Raw genomic sequence first — 25,054 nt, forward strand, 5'->3', positions numbered from 1 at the left:
GTTAGCTGTCCTTTCTGCCTTATTTGATCCTAAGTTCCCGAAAGCTCTCATAAAATTTCTGATTCTAATACTGAAACACCTATCTCTTCTAAATCGACACCTGTTTCTTCACCTATCGCATCAGACAATGTACTTTTAACCCCCATCTGCTCTCTCCTCTGCATTTAATAGTGGAGTCCCTGTTGCAATCTTAATGTTAGCACTCTTGCTTTTAATTTCACTGAAGGTTGTTTTGACTTTCTTATATGCTGTGTCAGTGCTTCCAATAGTAATTTCTTTATCAATTTCTTCACATTCTTCATGCAGCCATTTCTTCTTAACTTCCCTATACTTCCTGTTTATGTCATTTCTCAGCAACTTGTATTTTTGTATTTCCCTGAACATTTTTATACTTCCTTCTTTCATGCATAACTGAAGTATTTGTACTGTGACCCGTGGTTTCTTCACAGTTAACTTTTTTGTACCTATCTTTTCCTTTCCAACTTCTGTGATTGCCCTTTTCAGAGATGTCCAACCCTTCTCAACTACTGAGCTATTCCTTATTGCTGTATCTATAGTCTCAGAGACCTTCAAGCGTATCTCATGATTCCTTCATACTTCCGTATCCCACTTCTTTCCATATTGATTCTTCCTGACTAATCTCTTAAACTTCAGCCTATTCTTCATCACTATTACATTGCGTTCTGAGTCTATATCTGCTCCTGGATACGCCTTGCAATCCAGTTTCTGCTCTCAGAATCTTTGTCTGACCATGAATGTAATCTAACAGAAATCTTCCTGCATCACCTAACCTTTTCCAAGTATACCTCCTCCTCTTGTGGTTCTTGAACAGAGTAGTTGTTATTACTAGCTGAAATTTCTTACAGAACTCAGTCTTTCTCCTCTCTTCTTCCTTGTCCCAAGCCCATATTCTCCTATAACATTTTCTTCTCCTCCTCCTCCTCCTCCTCCTCCTCCTCCTCCTCCTCCTACAGCTGCATTCCAGTCCCCCATAATTATTAGATTTTCATCTCCCTTTACCTACTGTATTACCCCTTTAAAAACCTCCTATACTTTCTCTGTCTCTTAACCTTCAGCTTGCAATGTTAGCAGGTATACCTGAACTATCATTGACGGTGTTTGTTAGCTGTCGATTCTGATAAGAACAATCCTATCACTGAACTGTTTACAATAGTACTCTCTCTGCCCTACCTTAAGAAGTAAAATATTGTCATTTTATCTTGGCTTTTGTAAATGGTACAGTTTATTGAAAATTTGTATTTTATAAATAACTCCTAAAATAGTAAAATACCAAAAAAGTATAATCAATAAACCAAAAGTACTGGACAGGCCTGGCAGGTGTTTTGCTTTGGAGCTTCCTCCTTATATGTTCAAATTTAGTTCTCTCTCTCTCACACACACATAACTTACAAAGTTAAGAAGAAAATACAAAAACAAATGCTGTTTAAAAAAATAAAGTCACAGAACGCTACTTCTTTGTTATATTACTAAATACAACTGATATAGTTATAAACAATATCTTTTCTGCTCCAGCCATCTGTATTATATAAATATTTATTGCTAAAAATTTAAAGAATTGCATTTTTATGTGTTTTTACAAATTATTTTTATTGAAAACCACCATCACAAAACTTACAAAAACTGCACAATATGTTGTTTGCTTGATGTGTTTGTAGTTACTGCAATCAAAGTGGGCAATATTTTTCTGTTTAGAGTGATTGAAATTTTTCAACATTCTGCATGTTGGCAACACTGTCTCTAGCTCCCTTCTTTTTATAACAGACAAGTGAGAACTTGCATATGAATCATTCTGCATATAGTTTTGTGCCTGGTTTGAACTTTTTTTAGAAACAATGGCAGATAGCTACAGTTGTGAAAGAGTGAAGTGTGTGGATGATGAAAAGAAGACAAAAGAAGGTGCTGTTTGAGAAAAGTAAAAAATACTCCACAATTGTTGGAAATCTGTCAGAGGTATTAGAGAAATATCTTGCTCCTCAAGTAACAATGTTACCATCACATCCTTTGTGGAGGAATTACTATACTCGCTGCAACAAGAAATATAGTGATAATCCATCTGAACAATCCGCCCTCACTGGACTGTGAAACTAAAGAAGTCAGTGCAGAGGTTTATATTCATGGGTGTGAAGTTGTTGATGCATTGAATGTTAGCATTTCTGTTGTATCCCCTAATATAGTCCCCCTTAAAAAATACGGCTAGACTAGAAGCACAAGAAGAAAACAGTATGTACTAAGGAGAGTGGAGAAAGAAAACTGGCATTCTACAGATCGGAGCGTGGAATGTCAGATCCCTTAATCGGGCAGGTAGGTTAGAAAATTTAAAAAGGGAAATGGATAGTTTAAAGTTAGATATAGTGGGAATTAGTGAAGTTCGGTGGCAGGAGGAACAAGACTTTTGGTCTGGTGAATACAGGGTTATAAATACAAAATCGAATAGAGGTAATGCAAGAGTAGGTTTAATAATGAATAAAAAAAATAGGAATGCGGGTAAGCTACTACAAACAGCATAGTGAACGCATTATTGTGGCCAAGATAGGTGTGAAGCCCACGCATACTACAGTAGTACAAGTTTATATGCCAGCTAGCTCTGCAGATGATGAAGAAATTGATGAAATGTATGATGAGATAAAAGAAATAATTCAGGTAGTGAAGGGAGACGAAAATTTAATAGTCATGGGTGACTGGAATTCGAGAGTAGGAAAAGGGAGAGAAGGAAACATAGTAGGTGAATAAATGAAAGAGGAAGCCATCTGGTAGAATTTTGCACAGAGCATAACTTAATCATAGCTAATACTTGGTTCAAGAATCATAAAAGAAGGTTGTATACATGGAAGAATCCTGGAGATACTAGAAGGTATCAGATAGATTATATAATGGTAAGACAGAGATTTAGGAACCAGGTTTAAAATTGTAAGATATTTCCAGGGGCAGATATGGACTCTGACCACAATCTATTAGGTTATGAACTGTAGATTAAAACTGAAGAAATTGCAAAAAGGTGGGAATTTAAGGAGATGGGACCTGGATAAACTGACAGAACCAGAGGTTGTACAGAGTTTCAGGGAGAGCATAAGGGAACAACTGACACGAATGGGGGAAAGAAATACAGTAGAAGAAGAATGGGTAGCTCTGAGGGATGAAGTAGTGAAGGCAGCAGAGCATCAAGTAGGTAAAAAGACGAGGGCTAGTAGAAACCCTCGGGTAACAGAAGAAATATATGCAGTAAATGAAGCAGGCAGAAAGGAATACAAACGTCTCCAAAGGAATACAAATGTCTCAGAAATGAGTTCGACAGGAAGTGCAAAATGGCTAAGCAGGGATGGCTAGAGGACAAATGTAAGGATGTAGAGGCATATCTCACTAGGGGTAAGATAGGTACTGCCTACAGGAAAATTATAGATACCTTTAGAGAAAAGAGGATCACTTGTTTGAATATCAAGAGCTCAGATGGAAACCCAGTTCTAAGCAAAGAAGAGAAAGCAGAAAGGTGGAAGGAGTATATAGAGGGTCTATACAAGGGCGATGTACTTGAAGACAATATTATGGAAATGGAAGAGGATGTAGATGAAGATGAAATGGGAGATAGGATACTGCGTGAAGAGCTTGACAGAGCACTGAAAGACCTAAGTTGAAACAAGGCCCCGGGAATAGACAACATTCCATTAGAACTACTGACAGCCTTGGGAGAGCCAGCCCTGACAAAACTCTACCATCTGGTGAGCAAGATGTATGAGACAGGCGAAATACCCTCACACTTCAAGAATTATATAATAATTCCAATCCCAAGGAAAGCAGGTGTTGACAGGTGTGAAAATTACCGAACTATCAGTTTAATAAATACTAACGCGAATTCTTTACAGACAAATGGAAAAACTGTTACCCAAGGATTTCTACTAGCGCTCATCTTTTTACCAACTTGATCCTCTGCTGCCTTCACTATTTCCTCCCTCAAAGCTACCCATTCTTTTTCTACTGTATTTCTTTCCCCCATTCCTGTGAATTGTTCCCTTATGCTCTCCCTGAAACTCTGTACAACCTCTGGTTTTGTCAGTTTATCCAGGTCCCATCTCCTTAAATTCCCACCTTTTTGCAGTTTCTTCTAATCTACAGTTCATAACCAATAGATTGTGGTCAGAGTCCACATCTACCCCTGGAAATATCTTACAATTTAAAACCTGGTTCCTAAATCTGTCTTACCATTATATAATCTATCTGAAGCCTTCAGTATCTCCTGGCCTGTTCCATGTATACAACCTTCTTTCATGATTCTTGAAGCAAGTGTTAGCTATGATTAAGTTACGCTCTGTGCAAAATTCTACCAGGCGGCTTCCTCTTTCATTTCTTACCCCCATTCCATATTCACGTACTACGTTTCCTTCCCTTCCTTTTCCTACTATCGAATTGCAGTCACCCGTGACTATTAAATTTTCGTCTCCCTTCACTCTCTGAATATTTTCTTTTATCTCATCATAGATTTCATCAGTCTCTTTGTCATCTGCAGAGCTAGTTGGCATATAAACTTGTACTACTGTTGTAGGCGTGGGCTTCGTGTCTATCTTGGTCACAATAAAGCGTTCACTATGCTGTTTGTAGTAGCTTACTCGCACTCCTATTTTTTTATTCATTATTAAGCCTACTCCTGCATTACCCTTATTTGATTTTGTGTTTATAACGCTATATTCACCTGACCAGAAGTCTTGTTCCTCCTGCCACCGAACTTCATTAATTCCCACTATATCTAACTTTAACCTATCTTATTTCCCTTTTTAAATTTTCTAATCTACCTGCCCGATTAAGGGATGTGACATTCCACGCTCCAATACGTAGAACGCCAGTTTTCTTTCTCCTGATAACAACGTCCTTCTGAGTAGTCCCATGCCCAGAGATCCAAATGGGGGACTATTTTACTTCCGGAATATTTTACCCAAGAGGACGCCATCATCATTTAACCATACAGTAAAGCTGCATGCCCTCGGGAAAAATTACAGCTGTAGTTTCCCCTTGCTTTCAGCCATTCACAGTACCAGCACTGCAAGGCCGTTTTGGTTAGTGTTACAAGGCCAGATCAGTCAATCATCCAGACTGTTGCCCCTGCAACTACTGAAAAGGCTGCTGCCCCTATTCAGGAACCACATGTTTGTCTGGACTCTCAACAGATACCCCTCCATTGTGGTTGCACCTACAGTACGGCTACCTGTATCGCTGAGGCACGCAAGCCTCCTCACTAACGGCAAGGTCCATGGTTCATGGGGGGAGGAGGCTATATATACTAGGTTAAAAATAAAAACTAAATAATAGTTTTACACTCACATATACAGACATGATCTTCACATATCGTAAGTCGTCATTATTGTCTATAGCAAGGCACAAGAGTAGCTAAACAACTGCCTTGTATTCTAGAAAATGTCGAAAGGTTGCTCCTTATATCAATAAATGAAAAGCGATTGCAAGGCAACGTTATTAACGAAAATATCATTTGTGATAAGGTGAGAATGATGTTCGCCTATCTCGTTAAGATGATGCCAGGATCATCAGTGGTGGAAGAAGTGTTTAGGGGAAGCCGTGGGTGGTTCAAGAAGATTAAGAGAAGAACCAGCATCCACAGTGTTGTGAGGCACAGCAAAGCAGCCAGCTCTGACACAAAGGCAACAGAGAACATCATCAGGAACTTAAGGATGCTCGTAGATTCTGAGGATTATCTGTCGTAATAAGTTTTTAATTGTGGCGATACCTTTATAACAGTAGAGGAGAATGCATTGCCCGGTCACAAGCCAATGAAAGACCGTCTCACACTGCTATTCTGTGCCAGTACAAGCGGTGATTTGAAAGTTAATCCATCGCTTGTTTACCATTCGGAAATTCCATGAGCCTTCGAGTAGTGTAAAGTCCAGAAGATCAGGTTAAATGTTGTTTGGAGGTCCAACAAACAAGACTTGGGTGACGTGATCTTTTTTGTGATTGGATCAATGATGTGTTTGGTCCTTTAATGAAAAATATCTGTTGTGGTGAATCTGCCACTCCATGTCTTGCTTGTTATGGACAACACTCCTGCCCATTCTCCAGACCAACAAGACCACCTTCTTGAAGAATTTCAATTCATCAACATCCAAGTTCTGCCTCCCAACACCCAACTCCACTCCATTACTCCAGCTTGTGGACCAGCAGATTAGTTCTAACTTTAAGAAGCTCTACACTAAAACACTCTTCAAGCATTGCTTTCTGTTGACTGAAGCTAACAGTCTCACTTTCAGAGAGTTTGGAAATATCACTTCAACATCGTTGCCTGTGTCAAGATGATAGGAAAGATGTGGGAAGGGGTTACCAAGAGAATTCTCACTTCTGCTTGGAAGAAGCTTTGGCCAGAGGGTGTTGATGAATGTGACTCTGAGGCATGTGAGCCAGTACCTGTGGAGCCTGTAGTCAACGATATAGTGTCTTTGGCCAAAAGCATGGGACTAAAAGTGGATAACAGTGATATCAATGACTTTTTGGAATATCTCAGCCGAGAAATAACCACCAAAGAGCTTATGGAGTTGCGGTTTGTTTCACAACAGGAAATTGTCGAGAGGGGTTCTTCGGAGGAGGAGGAGGAGGAGGAGAAAGTGGCAGCAACAGCAAATGCTGAAAACATGTGAATCATTTCCACCATACATTGAAAATCACCACCCCAATAAAGCAGTGGCTATGCACATCACCATTTTATTTGAAGACAATCCTGTGTCGCATTTCCGCCAAGTGTTGAAGTGTCAGCAGAAACAAATGACTATGGATAGCTTCCTAATAAAAAAAAGTATTAGTTATGTATTGTGGATAAAGAAGTACATAATACTGTATTTCTGCATGGAATGCATTATCATATTTTACATTAATTTATATAAAACAAATTGTTTTGCTTAATGAGTGCTTTTCAGTATGAGTAAGATTCTGGAATGAATTGTGCGAGGTTCCTCTGTACAAAACTATTTTCTGTATGTGTTTTTTTTATAAACTGCTTGAACAAAATGAACAATTGTTTTCTCACTCACTTATAAGGCGGTAAATTAGTTACTTTGACTGTGCTATACCAGTTTTGCATTTCATTTACTCCACATCACCAATCAATCGAAATTTTTAAGTGTCCATGATTTTTTGGTCTAAAATAAAAACTTCTAAAATTTTTCACTACAAATTTTGCCTTCAGTGACTGTACCTTCCTTCAGTACAATGACCAAATAAAGTACCATGCAATTTTTAAAATATTCAAGATGCCAAGGGTTTTAGAGGAAATAATGTATAAAGAATCATAGGAATTTCAGAATCTCTCATCTTTATGTAGAAATATTTTGATAGTTTAAAAATTTCAGGCATTAATGTCATAGCTGACAGTTAGCTGTCTTTCCATTTCATCATTTGTTAAGACAGTTAATGTTCTGTGAGTATTCGTATTTTCAAAACATAATTTTGAAGTTTGCTAAAGGTTACAATTTTTTGTAGTTTATTTTTTTCACATTAAAGATGAAAAGAAGCTCATAAATGTGTATGGTGTTAATCATGTCTGATAGTATACCTTTCCAGTCCTTTTCCTTCACCCCTCTTCCTTCCCCTTCAACTCTTCTGCCAGAAGTGGCTCTGAAAGCTCGTAAAAGTTAAACCCTTTCATGTGTGTGTTCCCCTGCTGCCACTTGGTGTTAAGATCTTTTATCTATCCATTTACATTATATTATCAATAACTGTTTAATTTCTTTCTCAGAAGGCGCGCGCACACACACACACACACACACACACACACACACACACACACACACACACACACACAGATATATATTCATTTTTATGTAACCTTATTACACTAATGCCTTCACATTTTACAGGTCAGGATAAAAGTGCAAAGATTATTAAAGAAGATCGGGAGGACAGTGATGGAGAAGAGATGGAACACGAGTCCGGAGAGACGGACAAGTCTAGCTCCACCAGCGAGACGAGTGATGCGGCCACTGACACGGATGACAGTTCAGGTAAGGGGAATGTATTTTGTGGCATATTTCACATTAGGTAGTGTAAGATGTGATTTGTGTGGTTACAGGTAGCACCAGCTGTCATACGCATTAACTTTTGTTTAATCTATGCTTGACATTGTTCAGTTAGAGGACAATACTGATGAATTTTTGTTACTTTCTTGTGTTTTACAGAAATGGATGAAGAAGAGTGTGAAAGAAGACGAACTGAATGCATGGAAAACTTAGTAGATCTTGAGAGGCAGTTTAGTCTCCTTCGTGAACAGTCAGTAAATTCATATTACTCTAGAAAATTTAAATCTGCATAGCACAAAAATAGCTTATTGCTGTTTGGAAATTGTGATTTCCTGTCATATTGAGCTCATTCCATGATCACAAAAATAATCAATTATTGATAATATAATGTAAATGGACAGATAAAAAAATCTACTCACCAAGCGGCGGCAGGGGAACACACACAAAAGGGTTGAACTTTCACAAGCTTTTGGAGCCAGTGGCTCCTTCTTCTGGCAAAAGAGTTGAAGGGGAAGGAAGAGGGGTGAAGGAAAAGGACAGGAGAGGTTTAGGGAAAGGGGTACAGCTTAGAAAAGTTACCCAGGACCCCAGGTGGGGGGAGGCTTACCGACCGGGATGAGTAGTAGTCTTTCCTTCTCATGCCGTCCAGTAAGTCTTCCCTGACCCGGGGTTCTGGGTGACTTTTCTGAACTGTACCCCATTCCCTAAATCTCTCCAGTCCTTTTCCTTCACCCCTCTTCCTTCCCAATCAACTCCTCTGCCAGAAGGAGGAGTCACTGGCTCCGAAAGCTTGTGAAAGTTCAATCCTTTTGTGTGTGTGCCCCTGCCGCCGCTTGGTGAGTAGATTTTTTCATCTGTCCAGGTACATAACATTATCACTCCATGATCAGATGAGTTAAATACAGGGTGGCTCACGAAATGTGTTACCAATTGCTTCTTTCACAATTTACGACACACATTAGATATCCCACTGGGATCTCTACAGCAGTACCAGCAGAGCTTGGAAAAACAAATGAGTTACGAAATGACGTGTAATTCACGATACTGCCGCTAGGAGACTAGTAAGCAGCAATGGCTGACAATGGAAGACTGACGACACAGCAACGATCTGCAGTTGTCTTACTTTTTCACGAAATGAAAAGCGTTGTTGTGACTCAGAGGCATTTTCGACAACAGTTTGACACACGATGGGTCCCTTGCAAGAAGACCATCCACAGGTTGTACAATGAATTTGTACGGGAAAGAACAGTATTGGAAGTGACGTCGGCCGAAGCCTTTTTGTTCGCCGGAGAATATTGAAGCGGTACGAGTTGCTGTACAGAGAAGTCACGGGAAATCGAGTAGAAAGGCAGCAGTGCAACTGGGAATATCCAAATGCTCCGTTCAATGCATTCTTAAAAGTGACCTCTATATGTACCCATACAAGATGACCTGTGCACAGAAGCTCACTGAAGAACACAAGCAGCAGAGACTACTGTTTACTCAGTGGGCGGAGGATAGGGAAGAAACTCTCAACAACGTTTGGTTTTCATACGAGGCGCATTTTCATTTAGACGGTGTGGTTAACAAACAAAACGTACGCTTTTGGGCCACTGAAAACCCACAAGTGCTTCATGAACGACAACATTATGCTCCGAGGATTACAGTGTGGGCAGTAATTTCCAGTCAGGGACTTATTGGACTCTTTTTCTTTGAAGAAACTGTGAACAGTGAGCGTTATTTGACCATGCTTCGCTATAGCTTCATTCCACAGCTTCTTGCTACTGCCTTGCCCTTCAACACGCAGTGGTTCATGCGAGATGGAGCAAGGCCACATACTGCAAACACTTTGTTGGTTTTTTTACACGAGCATTTCGACATGCGGATCATTTCACTCAGGTTTCCAGGTCGCTTCAATGACAGACAAAATTGGCTCCCCAATAGTCCAGACCTCAGTCCATGTGACTCTTTTCTTTGGCAGTACCTAAAGGAAAAAATTTTCACAAAATGTCCACGTGATTTAATGGAGCTCAGAAGACTTATTCTTCAAGCTTGCAGTGAAATTATGGAAGACACGTGCCGTAGGGTAATCACTAACTTCAGTGTTTGTTTGAAGGAAGTTAGGAAATGAAATGGTGGACATATTGAGCATGTGCTGAGTTAGAACAAATCTCCATGGACGGCTCTTCATTGTAGTATATGTTCCTTTCAGAGTGTTTTGACAATAAAGTTTATAGTCAAAAACAAAATGGTAACACATTTTGTGCGCCACCCTGTATTAATTAAATACAATAGAAGATGAAGGCAGTTATGAGGATGAATCAAAAAGTCTTTACCCATTCTTATTTTCAACCGCATTAAGACTTGCAATGAAATTAAAATAGGATCAGTATTTTAAGTTGATTCAACTCCGTAGTTCAACATTTGTCCCGCCTCACTGCTAATTTGGATAATTTGTGCAGTTGAGTGTGCATCTGCTCTTGCATTGCAGTTTACTCTGGAAATAAATCTCATTCTCACCAGAAATATTTTCATTTACCAAACACAAAGGAACAGTTGAGTTATCAGTATACATCAGGGGTAGTACCTTTATCAAGTGTTTCGCAGTATTGTCACCACTTGAAGTTGTTTTCAAATGACGTAATGATTCGGTATGAGTATGAAATGGAATTCCAAAGGCAATTAGATGTGTGGGACCAAGTGGCAGAAAACAGAGTTGGGACAGGAATAAGCACAGAGAGAAACAAAACAGTAGTGGTAACAATGGTGAAGATAAAATTGAATGGAAAAATTTTGGAAGTAAAGTTTCATGTTTCAAGTGGTTAAGAAGTGTGATCACCAACAATGGAAAGAGGGCCAAGGAAATTTGGAAAATAATACAAGAAGCAAACATCTTCTCCCAGAGCGTAAATAGTGTTCTGTGGAACAGAGATGTGACAAATGAATGTTAAAAAATTTAAAAAATAAATGTGTTGCTGCAGACTTCAGTCCAGTGACTGGTTTGATGCACTTCTCTATGCTGCTCTATTCTGTGCAAGCCTCATCATCTCTGAATAACTATTGCAACCTACATCATTTTGAATCCACCTACTGTATTCATCTCTTGGTCTCCCATTATGATTTTAACCCACCCCCCTCCCACTACACACACACACATACACACACACACACACACACACACACACACACACACACACACACACACACTCACTCACTCACTCACTCACTTCCCTCCAGTACTAAATTTGAGATCCCTTGATGTCGCAGAATGTGTCCTATCAACCGATCCCTTCTTCTACTCAAGTCGTGCCACAAATTTCTTTCCTCCCCAATTCTGTTTAGTATGTCCTCATTAGTTACACAACTACTCATCTAATCATCAGCATGCTTCTGCGGCACCACATTTCAAAAACTCTATTTTCTTCTTGTCTGAACTGTTTATCATCCATGTTTCAGTTCCATACATGGCTACACTCCATGGAAATACTTTCAGAAAAGATTTCCTGACACTTAAATCTGTATTCAATATTAACAAATTTCTCTTCGAAAATGCTTTTTTTGCCATTGCCATCCTACATTTTATTTATATTCTCTCTGCTTGAGCCACCATCATTTATTTTGCTGCACACGTAGCAAAACCCATCTACTACTTGAAGTTTCTGGTTTCCTAATGTAATTTCCGTGACACCATCTGATTTAATTCAATTACATTCCATTATCCTTGTGTTCCTTTTGCTGGTGTTCATCTTATATCCTTGTTTCAAGATGCCATCTGTTCCGTTGAAATGATCTTCCAAGTCCTTTGCTGTCTCTGACAGAATTCCAATGTCATCGGCAAACCTCAAAGATTTTATTTATTCTTTCTCAACTTTAATTTCTAATCCAGATTTTTCTTTTGTTTCCTTTACTGCTTGCTCAGCATATTGAGTGAATAATGTTTAGGATAGACTACAACTCTGTCTCATTCACTTCTCAACCACAGCTTCCCCTTTCACGCCTTTCGACTCTATAACAGCCACTTGGCTTATTATGTAGAAGTTGTAAATAGTGGCCGCACGGGATTAGCCGAGCGGTCTAAGGCGCTGCAGTCGTGGACTGTGCGGCTGGTCCCGGCGGAGGTTCGAGTCCTCCTTCGGGCATGGGTGTGTATTTTTGTCCTTAGGATAATTTAGGTTAAGTAGTGTGTAAACTTAGGGACTGATAACCTTAGCAGTTAAGTCCCATAAGATTTCACAAACATTTGAACATTTTGTAAATAGTGTTTCGCTCCCTGTGTTTTATCCCTACCACCTTAAGAATTTCAAATGGAATATTTCAGTCGGCATTGTCAAAAGCTTACTATAAATCTGCAAACGCTATATCTGTGGGTTTGCCTTTCCTTAACCTGCCTCCTAAGATAAGTCATAGGGTCAGTATTGCCTCAAGTGCTCTTAAATTTCTTCAGAATCCAAACTGATCCTCCCCGAGGTTGGCTTCTACAAGTTTTCTCATTCTTCTGTGAAGAATTTGTGTTAGCATTTTCCAGCCATAACTTATTAAAGGAATAGTTCAGTAATATCCACAGCTCTTAGCACCTGTTGTATTTGGAATTGGAATTATTAGATTCTTCTTGACGTCTGAGGGTATTTTGCCTGTCTCATACACTTTGCACACCAGATGGAAGAGTTTTGTTGTGGCGGGCTCTCCCAAGGCTATCAGTAGTTCTGCCAGAATGTCGTCAACTCTTAGGGCCTAGTTTTGACTTGGGTATTTCATTGTCCTGTCAGATTCTTCTCGCAGTATCATGTCTTCCAGCTTCTTCTACATCATCTTCCATTTCTATAATATTGCTTTTAAGTTAATCTCTTTTGTACAGATCCTCTGTATATGTTGTGTACATAGTTCCGCGTAGTCAGCGCATACACAACTTTCCCACTAGAGCGCGTCCCGCTAAGCACAATGGCGCACGTGCAGCTCTCTTCCGTCTCCGCACTACAAGATGGCGCTGCCTTAGAGACGGACCAAATTCTGCTTCCGCCGATCCGCGTATTAAACGAGTGTACAGACCTCCGATTAGTCAGTCTGCACCAGTCTGCATTAGTCTGTACCAGTCTATAGTCAAGTTTCAGTCTGCGCCTAATAAGATTACCGTATTTCTGTACATAGCCATGAAGATAAATGAATAGACACTTTGTCAAGTATCAGAGATATGTGAGAATAAGATTAACATACTAAGACCAAAGGAACTTCAGATTGTCAATTGTAAATAGCATCCAGAATCAAGTTACGTAGGGTTTATGCTTGCTACTATTTTAATAAATGTGTGTGAAAATTAATCAAGTTCTGTTTAAAATTGTTCACCGTCAGTCTGCTACTCTAAGCGTGCAAGTGGCATTTCTATCGTCTGACCTAACGGCAGAAGATAAACACGCCATGATAAGACCATGAGACATATTTCCGACACTCGCCTACTTCATTAGAGCAACAAGTCAAATAATCTGATGGTGTGTGTACCGAAGGTCTTACAGTGCGCACACCACAGTATACTCCTTCCATCTTTCAGCTTTCCCTTCTTTGCTTAGGACTGGTTTTCCATCTTAGCTCTCAATATTCGTACAGCTGCTTCTCTTTCCTCCAAGGGCCTCTTTAATTTTCATGTAGATGGTATCTATCTTTCCCCTAGTTAAGAAAGCTTCTGATTGTGTCATTTGTTCTCTATCCATTCCTGCTTATACATTTTGCACATACTGTCAGTCTCATTTTTTAGACATTTGTATTGCCTTTTGCCTGCTTCATTTGCTGCATTTTTGTATTTTCTCCTTTCATTGCATAAATTCAGTCTCATGCATTGTTCAAGGATTTCTGCTAGGGCTTGTCTTTTTACACGTTTGATCATCTGCTGCCTTCTCTATATCTTCTCTCAAAGCTACCAATTTGTCTTCTGCTGAATCCCTTTCCCCTGTTCTAGTCAATCATTGCCTAATGCTCCCTCTGAAACTCTCAACAACCTCTGATTCTTTAAACTTATCCAGGTCCCATCTCCCTAATTTCATCGTTTTAATCTGCAGCTCATAATCAGTAAACTGTTGTCAGAGTCCACATCTGCCTCTGGAAATGTCTTCCTTTTTAAAACCTGGTTCTGAAATCTCGGTCTTATAATTATATAATTAGTGTGAAACCTTCCAGTGTCTCTGGGTTTCTTCAATGTATACAGCCTTCTTCTAATATTCTTAAACCAAGTGGTAGTGATGATTAAATTATGCTCTGTTAAATTTTTCTCTATCTTTTGTCTCATCATACTTTTCTTCACTTTCTTCAGCTGGCATATAAACTTGTACTACTGTGGCGGGTATGGACTCCATTCTGTACTGAATTTATGATGAACCTATTCGATCATTGTAGCTAGTTCATGGACTGTTAAAAGAGTGGAAGAGAGCTGAGTGCAGGCAGCAAAGATAAAACTCTTGAGAGATGTCAAAGACAAGTCAAGAGAGATAGAATAAGAAATGAGGAGATCTGAGAATGGAAATGAATGTCAAAACTTCAGGACAATATAGAAACGACAAAGCTGAATTGGTGACATATGATGAGAATGGGAGACGAACCCAGAAGATATACTTAAAAAAGGAGAGGTATGATATAGAGTCAGACAATAACAGAGGCTATTGGTTCACAACCTGACCCAGGAAGCTTGGAATGGTTGTTGAAGAAGAAAGAGTTGCAAAAGGATCCACAGACACAAAAAATTGTCTGGGCAGTAACATTTTACTACATCGGCTCTCGTTGGATGAACTGAAATTTTCCATGTTTTGTTTCCAGTAGCCATATAGTTCCAGCTGTACCCTTCATATGTCTGTGCAATTCTGAAGGTTACACTGGATAACTGTTGTATGAGGTACAATTATTGTTTACCTTTGATTGTGAAGTTTGATAATGTGGCCAACAGTGCATGATTAAACTATTGCATGTGTAATTTAATGGCTGTTCGGATGGGCTGTCCTTACGCATACATTTGAAAATGGCTTCTCAACTGAAAGTACATAAATGGAAACAAAAGGAAAAGAAATTTTATTTCACCTATTGACGACTATTGCATTAAAATGTTCTTAGTTAGACATAATACTCATTGCTTCGGTAACTGACAAAAAGATCACTTTTCATCCAAGCCTGGATTCAATCTGTGCTGCAGATAAGTCTGTTACCACAACTTTGATTCCAAAACAGTGGAAAAAATGGAAACGTTGGTGGCAGTAGTTCCGGGCAACCTTACATGACCCAGCATAATTACGAATAATCTGCAGAGAAGATCAAATTTTTTTGCCACTCAAAATGAAGTTCCTCTTTTCTCAGCTGAGCTATAATTAACTATGTAAACAAATGTATCACTAACCCATGCGCCACAGAGGAGTAATGGCCTGGCTGACAATGCTACTGTATTAGACTTCAGCTGCAATGTGATCTGGGTTGTATGGTGCTTTTCTAGCAGACCCCATCAGAAATGCTGCAGTCAGGCTGTGGTTCTGTTTGCCTCTGGAGTCAGGGTTTTATCATACAGAAGAACCAAATGGTCCCTCATAACCCTAACACCTTTTCATGTCGGGGGCTCGTGTGCAAAAGTCTCTCTCCACATTGCTGGTGGCAGGGGTACTGTCAGGAGTGCCCCAGTGATAGTACTGCTCTTGTTCTCTAGATACATAAACAGTCTGACAGGGTGAGCAGCAATCTGCAACTGTTTGCTAATGGCACTGTAGCATGTGGGAAAGAGTCATCGGTGAGTGACTGTAATACAGGGTGACTTGGACAGAATTATTGTTTGGTGTAATGAATGGTAGCTTACTTTAAATGTGGGAAAATGGAAGTTAATGCAGATAAGTGGGAAAAATAATCCAGTACTGTATGAGTACAGTATTAGTGGTGTTCTGCATGACACAGACATCTTCGTTAAATATCTAGGCATTGTTGTTGTTGTGGTCTTCTGTCCTGAGACTGGTTTGATGCAGCTTTCCGTGCTACTCTATCCTGTGCAAGCTTCTTCATCTCCCGGTACTTACTGCAACCTACATCCTTCTGAATCTGCTTAGTGTATTCATCTCTTGGTCTCCCTCTACGATTTTTACCCTCCACGCTGCCCTCCAATGCTAAATTTGTGATCCCTTGATGCCTCAGAACATGTCCTACCAACCGGTTCCTTCTTCTTGTCAAGTTGTGTCACGAGCTCCTCTTCTCCCCAATTCTATTCAATACCTCCTCATTAGTTATGTGATCTACCCATCTAATCTTCAGCATTCTTCTCTAGCACAGCATTTCAAAAGCTTCTATTCACTTCTTGTCCAAACTACTTATCGTCCATGTTTCACTTCCACACATGGCTACACTCAATACAAATACTTTCAGAAACGACTTCCTGACACTTAAATCTATACTCGATGTTAACAAATTTCTCTTTTTCAGAAACACTTTCCTTGCCATTGCCAGTCTACATTTTATATCCTCTCTACTTCGACCATCATCAGTTATTTTGCTCCCCAAATAGCAAAACTCCTTTACTACTTTCAGTGTCTCATTTCCTAATCTAATTCCCTCAGCAACACCCGACTTAGTTCGACTACATTCCATTATCCTCGTTTTGCTTTTGTTGATGTTCATCTTATATCTTCCTTTCAAGTCACTGTCCATTTCGTTCAACTGCTCTTCCAAGTCATTTGCTGTCTCTGACAGAATTACAATGTCATCGACGAACCTCAAAGTTTTTATTTCTTCTTCATGGATTTTAATACCTACTCCGAATTTTTCTTTTGTTTCCTTTACTGCTTGCTCAATATACAGATTGAATAACATCGGGGAGAGGCTACAACCGTGTCTCACTCCCTTCCCAACCACTGCTTCCCTTTCATGCCCCTCGACTCTTATAACTGCCATCTGGTTTCTGTACAAATTGCAAATAGCCTTTCGCTCCCTGTATTTTACCCCTTCCATCTTTAGAATTTGAAAGAGAGTATTCTAGTCAACATTGTCAAAAGCTTCATCTAAGTCTACAAATGGTAGAAATGTAGGTTTGCCTTTCCTTAATCTTTCTTCTAAGATAAGTTGTAAGGTCAGTATTGCCTCACGTGTTCCAACATTTCTACGGAATCCAAACTGATCTTCCTCGATGTTGGCTTCTACCAGTTTTTCCATTCGTCTGTAAAGAATTTGCGTTAGTTTTTTGCAGTTGTGACTTATTAAACTGATAGTTCGGTAATTTTCACATCTGTCAACACCTGCTTTATTTGGGATTGGAATTATTATATTCTTCTTGACTGAAGGTATTTCACCTGTCTCATACATCTTGCTCACCAGATGGTAGAGTTTTGTCAGGACTGGCTCTCCCAAGGCCGTCAGTAGTTCTAATGGCATATCTAGGCATAATGTTGCAAAATGACATAAGTTCAGTTTTACAGAAATGTTGTCAGTTTATTGGGAGAATTCTAAAAAAAAGTGTAGATCATCTATAAAGGAGATTGCATATAGAACATATTTCTGACCCATTTTTGAGTACTGCTCAAGTGTTTGGGATCCCCACCAGACTGGATTAAAGGAAGACACCGAAGCAATTCGGGAGTGTGATAGTAGATTTGTAGCCAATAGGTTTGGTCAGCACACAGGGCAGAAGACAGTCTCTTCAACAAAACACTATGAAGGAAGGTTCAAGAACTGACATTTGTGACAGGCTGGAGAATGATTCTACTTTTTTAATGTACATCTCACGTAATGACCGCAAACTTGGGATAAATCGGGGCTCATATATTGGCAGCCGGCTGCGGTGGCCGAGCGGTACTAGGCGCTTCAGTCCGTGGGTAATGCCCTTAGGTTAGTTAGGTTTATGTAGTTCTAAGTCTAGGGGACTGATATCCTTAGATGTTAAGTCCCATAGTGCTTAGAGCCATTTGAACCATTTTCATATATTGGCATATTCAGTCATTTTTCATTTTCTATTTTTTCAAGTGGAACAGTAAGTGAATGACTGGCAGTAGTACAAGGTATTCGCCGCCATGCCCTGTATGGCAACTTGAAGAGTATGTATGTAGATGTAGATCTGAAATGCCTAGACCCTGCGAATGAAACATTAGGTGTACACCACTTTTCATTCGTGGGGGTAGTATTAAGGATGGTGCCAAGCTGCCCCGCTTTCATTCCACTTATTTCTGCTTATACCTAATAGAAAATGTTAATGCCTTTTGCTCTTAAAACAATACAAGCAACTCAAGCTCACCAGCTGTGTTTCCTCTGCAATAGATAACCGCTATGTCTGCCCGAGTGTATCCTGCCTTGTTGAATTTATTATCTGGTTATTTGATTGCTTTAATTTTTTTTTCTTTTCTTTTTGTTGAAGATGAATAGGGTACAAGAGTCTTTTATTCACCCTCATAAACAGAAAAGTGCCTTCAGTTTTTAATTTTGTCAAAGGGAAAATTCAGTTGAGGAAACTTAATGGGTGGTCACTACTTACTTTTGGGAAGCAAAACCAAAATTCTTTGTGCCCCCAGCAGAAAAACTTAAAAGTTGAAAATACTAATCCCAGCTGTTGGGGGTTGTGTGATCATTTTTCAGAGGGAAAAAAAGGAATGATTAGAGGAGGCTGGAAAGGCAGTTTTTTTTGCGGGGGGGGGGGGGGGGGGGGGTGTTCATGTCATACAGACCTCCCTCTTTCAGTCACTTTCTCCCTTCAACAACAGGTTACTTCCTATCAACTTAGAATCTGAGTAAACTTGGCCCCCTTTTCTGCTTTCCACAGCTAATCCCTCTCTCAACCCTGAAGAAGAAATTTGCATGTTTCTAAAGCTTAGATTAGTATTTGTAGATATGCAGTAATAGGAATTTACCCCTGAAAGTACGTTTTGGTCAGTCATTCTGTATCCCTGTAATATCAAGTTTTTAACGGCTTCTTGTGAGAAATCTCTGTTTTATTTCCATGTTTGCTAGTGTCCTTATTTTAATCATCAGATGTACTTTCTCTTCTCACATGAATGTGAAAATATCAGGAACGAGTGAATCCATGACGGCTTTATATATATTTCTTATCCAGTCACATTAATGTGACCACCTAGCAAAAGCGTGAACAACCACCTTTTGCAGTGTGAGACATACATGAAGAGAGTCATTGAGGTTCTGGAAGGTGACCACAAGGATGCGTGGCCGTGCTGACTCCAGTGCACTGCAGCCAGCTGCACTGTGTTTCTCAGTAGAGGATCTGTGGCACGATTTAGGTTGCCTTGATTAGATGTAATTCCGGGGCTTTTGTGGCCAGGGGAGTACGGTAAACTCACCCTAGTGCTCTTGGAACCACACATGTACAGTGTGAGCTAAAGACAAGTTGCACTGTCCTGCTGGTAGATGCTGTCAAAAAAATACCACAAAAACATAACCCATACCATAAAGCTCCTTGTTGTTTGCAAATTGTTTGCTTTAGACGTTTTACTCCATACACGCTAACAGCTGTCTGTATGTCTGATGGAACGTAAAATGTAATTCATCTGGAAAGGCCACCTCTCACTATTCAGTGGATGTCCAGTTGCTGTATTGGTGTACAAATTCCAGCCTTTGTCACTGATGAACGGCCGTCGGCACAGATGTATTACGAATCGGGCACCTGCTGCAGAGGCCCGTTTGCAGCAATGGTTATCGAGGAGACACTGTCGGTAGCCCCTCGGTTCATTTGGGCCACCTATTGTTTAACAGTTGCACACATATTGACTCGTACACATGTCTGACGCTTTCGTTAACGCTTATTGTCTGTGACCTGTGGTGTACCACAGTTGCCTTGGTGTTGGTTGTGGATAGAACCATTTTGCCATTTGTGGTATACTTTAACCATAGCGCCATCCAAACATTTTACAAACTGAGCTGTTTCGGAAATGTTTCTAGCCTTGGCCCGCAAGTCAATAATTGTGTCCTTTAGGATGTCAGATAAGCCACTCCATTTCCACATTATGACAACGACTGCACTGTTTTCTGCAACCCTTCACCCCAAGGAACAGTCTTTATATAATCTCCACTGCTTGTGCTGCCATCTGTGGTGTGTGAGTGGTTATTGCACATTGATGTCGAACACAGCTGGTGGTCACTTTAGTGTAACTGTATTGTGTATTACTTAGTTTCTACCGAGTGAGGATGCGCAGTGGTTAGCACACTGGCTTCACATTCGGGAGGATGACGCTTCAAAACTGCAACTGGCTATTCCGATTTAGGTTTTCTGTGATTTTCCTAAATTGCTTCAAGTGAATGCGGGGATGGTTCCTTTGAAAGGGCACGGCCGATTTCCTCCCATCCTTCCCTGATCCGACAGGACTGATGAACTCGCCGTTTGGTCCGGCCGACCTACATAACTTCTGAGCCATTCACGTAGAGGGTAAAGATATTACACCACAGGTGTTAGATAAATTGTACAATGGTTGTGTAATTTTGATTAACTGACTATAGAAATATCCTGACCAACCAAAACAGTATGACTCTCTACTTAATAGTGTATTAGTTGACCTTTCAAATGTAATACAGCAGTGATTGTGTTTGGATTTTACAAGACATTAGCGGGTTTCCAGAGGTACATGGCACCAGATGTCTCCACAGAAACTAGGCAATTCCTATAAATTATGGGCCGTCCATATGTGGGTGCTATTGTAGAGCCTGATAGTTTCAGGTCAGATAAATTTGGCGGCCGAGACATCGACACGAGTTCACTGCCGTGCTCCTCAAACTGCTGTATTGCAATTGTGGCCTTGTGACATGGACATTTATCCTTCCTGAAGATGTAATCACTGTCAGGCATGAAAACGTGAATGAAGGGGCTCGAGTTGTCTGCAGTAATTTTCAGTCGGCCCATAGCTGTCGCAGTGCCTCTAATACTACTGTCGGTCCCGTGGACGCTCAGATCATTGTTCCCCATAGCATTTCTGGATGCTGCCATCGACCTGGCAAAAAAAGAAATTTAATTCATCTGACCCGGTGAGATGTTTGCGTTGATCCACAGTCCAATCCTGATGATCCCGTACCCACTGCAATTGTATTTGACGATTCAGTTCAGTCGACGTGGGAACACATGAGGAGGGCCATCCACTGCAGATCCCCACATTTAACAATGTGTACTGAACAGTGTGCTCCAAAACACTTGCACCAGCTCCAACATTGTACTCTGTCATCATATGTGTCACAGATTACCACCTGTCCCGCTTAACACTGGGGGCAAGCTTCTGACCTCCACATTCTCTGATGAAACTTGCACATGTGACACCTTTCACATACTAGTGGTTTCATCATCCTTCAGCTACTTTCTGCAGATGCTCACGACAGTAGCACGAGAACAGCTGACTAACTTCGCCATTTCCTATACGCTCATTCCTGGATGCCAGGTCGTAAGAATCTGCCCTCGTCAGAGTTGCTTATGTCAGTGGGTTTCCCAGTTTGCACCCCGTGTCATCACTAGAGTGATTCCCCATTCATCTGTGCTGCACTTATTTACTTTCCTTACTTTTTGTCACATGCCCACAATGCCACCAGCCAGCATTTGATGCCTGGGGGAAGGAAGGGCAGTGGTTACAATGTTTAGGATCATTGGTGTATTTTGCTTATTTTGAGTCCAGCCTTATGATCTAATCACTGATCTTAGTTTTCCGTCATAAATGTAAGGTATTATAAATTTTTTTACAGTTTTCACTTTTTCATAAACAGTATATTTCTGGATGTGCTGTGAATGAAAGTTGACACCGAGTTTCGATGGTGAGCATAATGCCATCCTTTTTGACATTAAGGGTGTGCTCCAGACCCCAGGACATACTGTCAACACTGCCTACACGGTGGATGTTCTCGAAAGATGGAGAAAAATAGTCCTTCGGGTCCTGAAGGAGACGGATGCTACCTGTATGCTCCATTGTGACAACACTCCCGGCCACATCACTCTGTGGTTTCTCGGTGAAGCGTGAGTTCACAATGCTGCTGCAACACCCTTACAGTCCCTATGTGGCGTCCTCTATTTGTTTCTGAGGATCACGACCACCCTCGTAGGACACTGTTTTGATGGCATTGATGTGATCTAACCTGCTGTGCCAACTACTCCAAATGAGGTTTCCATTGAGGCACTCCAGGACACATACTGTGCCTAGTAAAACCTGCTAGAAAAAAAAATGTAGATGCACAAGGGATACTTTTTTTTGCAATAGCATGTACATTATTTTCCGAACACACTCAGTATCATTGACCACAGACTGTTGATGGATATGGATACACTGAATGGTTTTGACAAGATGTACATTGCAGTCTCGGAGCATCCACTCCTCGGACTCTAAGGTATCACTGACTTTGCATTGCTACGTACACCTGAGGCAGTTCTCTCATTTTCTAATTATGCGTTTGTTTACCGACGCTAGCATTACATAACTCTCGTGCTCAAGAACTGTGCAGTTCAAAACATTTTCATGGTAGAAGCAAAAATTTGAGCACTTTGATCTGGATGATGATAAAGGGCTAAAATTTGTTTTCATTCCAAGAATTCTGCAAATATCAGGCATCAGCAGCTCTCTGGAAAGCATTTTGTGGTTGAAACTTCCTGGCAAATTAAAACTACTTGCAAGAATGGGACGTAGATTTAGAAACTTGCCTAGCTGTCTGGGACAATTAGTGACCCACCCTGACAGCTTCACTTCAGCCAGTTTCTTTCTCCCATCTTCTACAGTTCACAGAGGCTTTCGAGCACACCTCAGTGGACTGGCACTTCTGAGAAAGGAAAAAGAAATGGCAGTGCCACAGCCAAGAGAATTGCCATAGAGTGTTTTGAATCTTCCTGGCAGATTAAAACTGTGTGCCAGACTGTTATTCGGAAACCATTTTTGGGGCCAAATGGCAGTCTGACTTACAGTGTTGTTCACCGTGATTGTTTTGGTTGTCCAGGTGTTATGGTGTGGGGAGGTGTACTGTTGCACGGGGGTGATGACCTCCAAATCTTTGAACACTTTACACTCACAGTCAAAGTTGTTGTCACACTGTACTCCTTCCTCACATGGCACAGCGTAAGAAAGTGGTTCCCCAACTACAGTACTCTGTACTGCAATACTATCTGTCAGTGAGGTCGGCGCCACTGTACGCCATGGATGTGTGGAGCTGCTTGTGCACATCCTCCAGGAGAGGTGGCAGCCCACAATACGAGCCTAGTATGCATAGCAGTATAGGCACAGGCAGATACTATACTGTATAACACATTCAAGCTTCTATGTAGAAGTTGTGTGATTCCAACAATGTAGGAAATGGTGAGAGTGTTACTTATCGTAAAGAAGACAGTAAAGTTGCAGACAGGCACAATTGAAAGATACATACACAAACCTTTTGGCCACAGCCTCATCAGCAAAAGAGAAATTCACACCATTCGTACATACGAGCGAGCACACCTCGAGCTCACACGTCCGCTAACTCCTGCAGCTGGGGCCAGAATGCAATTGTCACACAGGTTGCAAGCAGTGGTCTGGAGGGGGAGAGGAAGAGGAAGGGATAGTAGTGGGAGGGGAGGAGGGGGAGAGGAGCTGCCTGGCAGTGTGTTCAGGGACTAGAATGCTGACAGGTGCAATATCAGGAGGTAATGGGGCAGTAATGCCGTGCAACGAGCTCGGGAGAGTCACATTCGCTACCGATACGTTTGGACAGTACGAAGATTTTATCGACTGTGTGCAATTTATGGAGAGCACCTTTTATCCTTTGACTTCGTATAATGTTACTGGGCAATTTTATAACATGTTGCATAAGATCAGAAGATGGCAGCATAAGACTGTCGAAACCGGTTATCTCGGAACTAAAATGTAGCTGCAGTTATTTTCTGCTAACTTACATTCTCCATACGTGCATAACATTTCTGTCTTCTCTTCATCACTGTACATTACACTCACACACACATTCAGATGAATGACCGGGGTGCATTTTTCTCATGTTTCTATTTGTTTAGTGTCAACTCTAACAAGTGGACAAGTTCACTGTTGAAAAAACATATTGTTATTCGTACCTTTGTAACAAATAAAATTACAAGAAACTCAGTCATACCAGTTAATGTCCACTGGTAGCTAAATAACATTTTTGATACATTTTTTAATTACAATTCTGAACAAAAAGATATTTGGGATGGTCAAGATAAATGGGGCACCCAATACGATAGCAACATTTTACATTTCTGAACATTTCTAATAAACTGAATCCAGTGCCCCAGTGTGCTAGACGATTACCTCGTGACCGTCCTACATCCCTCACTCCCTCCTTTGAGTTCCCTTCAAAAAATTTACGGCCGGACCGGAGCTGCAGATGTGATCGGGCGAGGGGTGTGTCGCAGGCTGTACCGCGAGCGCGTCACGCAGGTGGACACGAAGCTGTCGGAGGTGCGCAGCGGACGTGCCCAGGAGTACCTGCAGCCACTGGAACAGCTGCAGCAGAACATGCGTGTGCGCACCGAGGTGGCGGGCATCCTGCGTGAGCTGCGCCTCGCCAACATCCAGAACAAGTTCGACGCCGAGGAGCTCGCCGCACAGCAGAACCTCGAGGTGTGACACAAAGCCTTCCTCTCTCTCTCTCTCTCTCTCTCTCTCTCTCTCTCTCTCTGTCTCTCTCTTCCTTTCTTCTTCTTCTTCTTCTTCTTATTATTATTATTATTATTCTCTGACTGATTTGATATTTATGCAGCCCACCACAACTTCATCTCCTTCACACACACATCATCTACAATTGTTTCTTGTATAAATTCTAGTCTAGGAGCAAAGCAGTCAGTTTTGCGTGATATTGTGAGACCCTAAAGAAACTCCACAGATCCATACAAAGCAAACAACATGGACTGCTGACACAGGGAGTCTGCCTCTTTCATGACAATGCCAGACCGCACTCAACTCGAGCAGTGCAAGAATTATTGACCTCATTGTGTTGGAATCTTTTAAACCACATACCTTACAGTTCAAATCACATGCCTGTTGACTATCATGTATTTCCTAAATTGAAGAAATATGTGGGTGGAAAACACTTTTCTGACAATGAGGAGATGAAAATCGAAGTGGAGATGCGGTTTAAGGATT

The 25,054-nt window shown here is 40.8% G+C and overlaps 1 protein-coding gene across 2 annotated transcripts in view; it reads left to right on the plus strand.

The window, feature by feature from the left end:
• LOC126424751 (breast cancer metastasis-suppressor 1-like protein-A) overlaps positions 1-25,054 on the plus strand; it is an 81,582-nt gene that overhangs the window by 14,593 nt on the left and 41,935 nt on the right. For both annotated transcript variants that reach the window (XM_050087473.1, XM_050087474.1), the window contains exons 2-4: positions 7,869-8,012; positions 8,187-8,277; positions 24,325-24,532. In XM_050087473.1, the coding sequence (XP_049943430.1) occupies positions 7,869-8,012; positions 8,187-8,277; positions 24,325-24,532 (443 nt within the window). The remainder of the gene's footprint in view (positions 1-7,868; positions 8,013-8,186; positions 8,278-24,324; positions 24,533-25,054) is intronic.

Source organism: Schistocerca serialis, chromosome 10, assembly GCF_023864345.2.
Source record: "Schistocerca serialis cubense isolate TAMUIC-IGC-003099 chromosome 10, iqSchSeri2.2, whole genome shotgun sequence".
In the NCBI taxonomy this organism is placed as follows: domain Eukaryota; kingdom Metazoa; phylum Arthropoda; class Insecta; order Orthoptera; family Acrididae; genus Schistocerca; species Schistocerca serialis.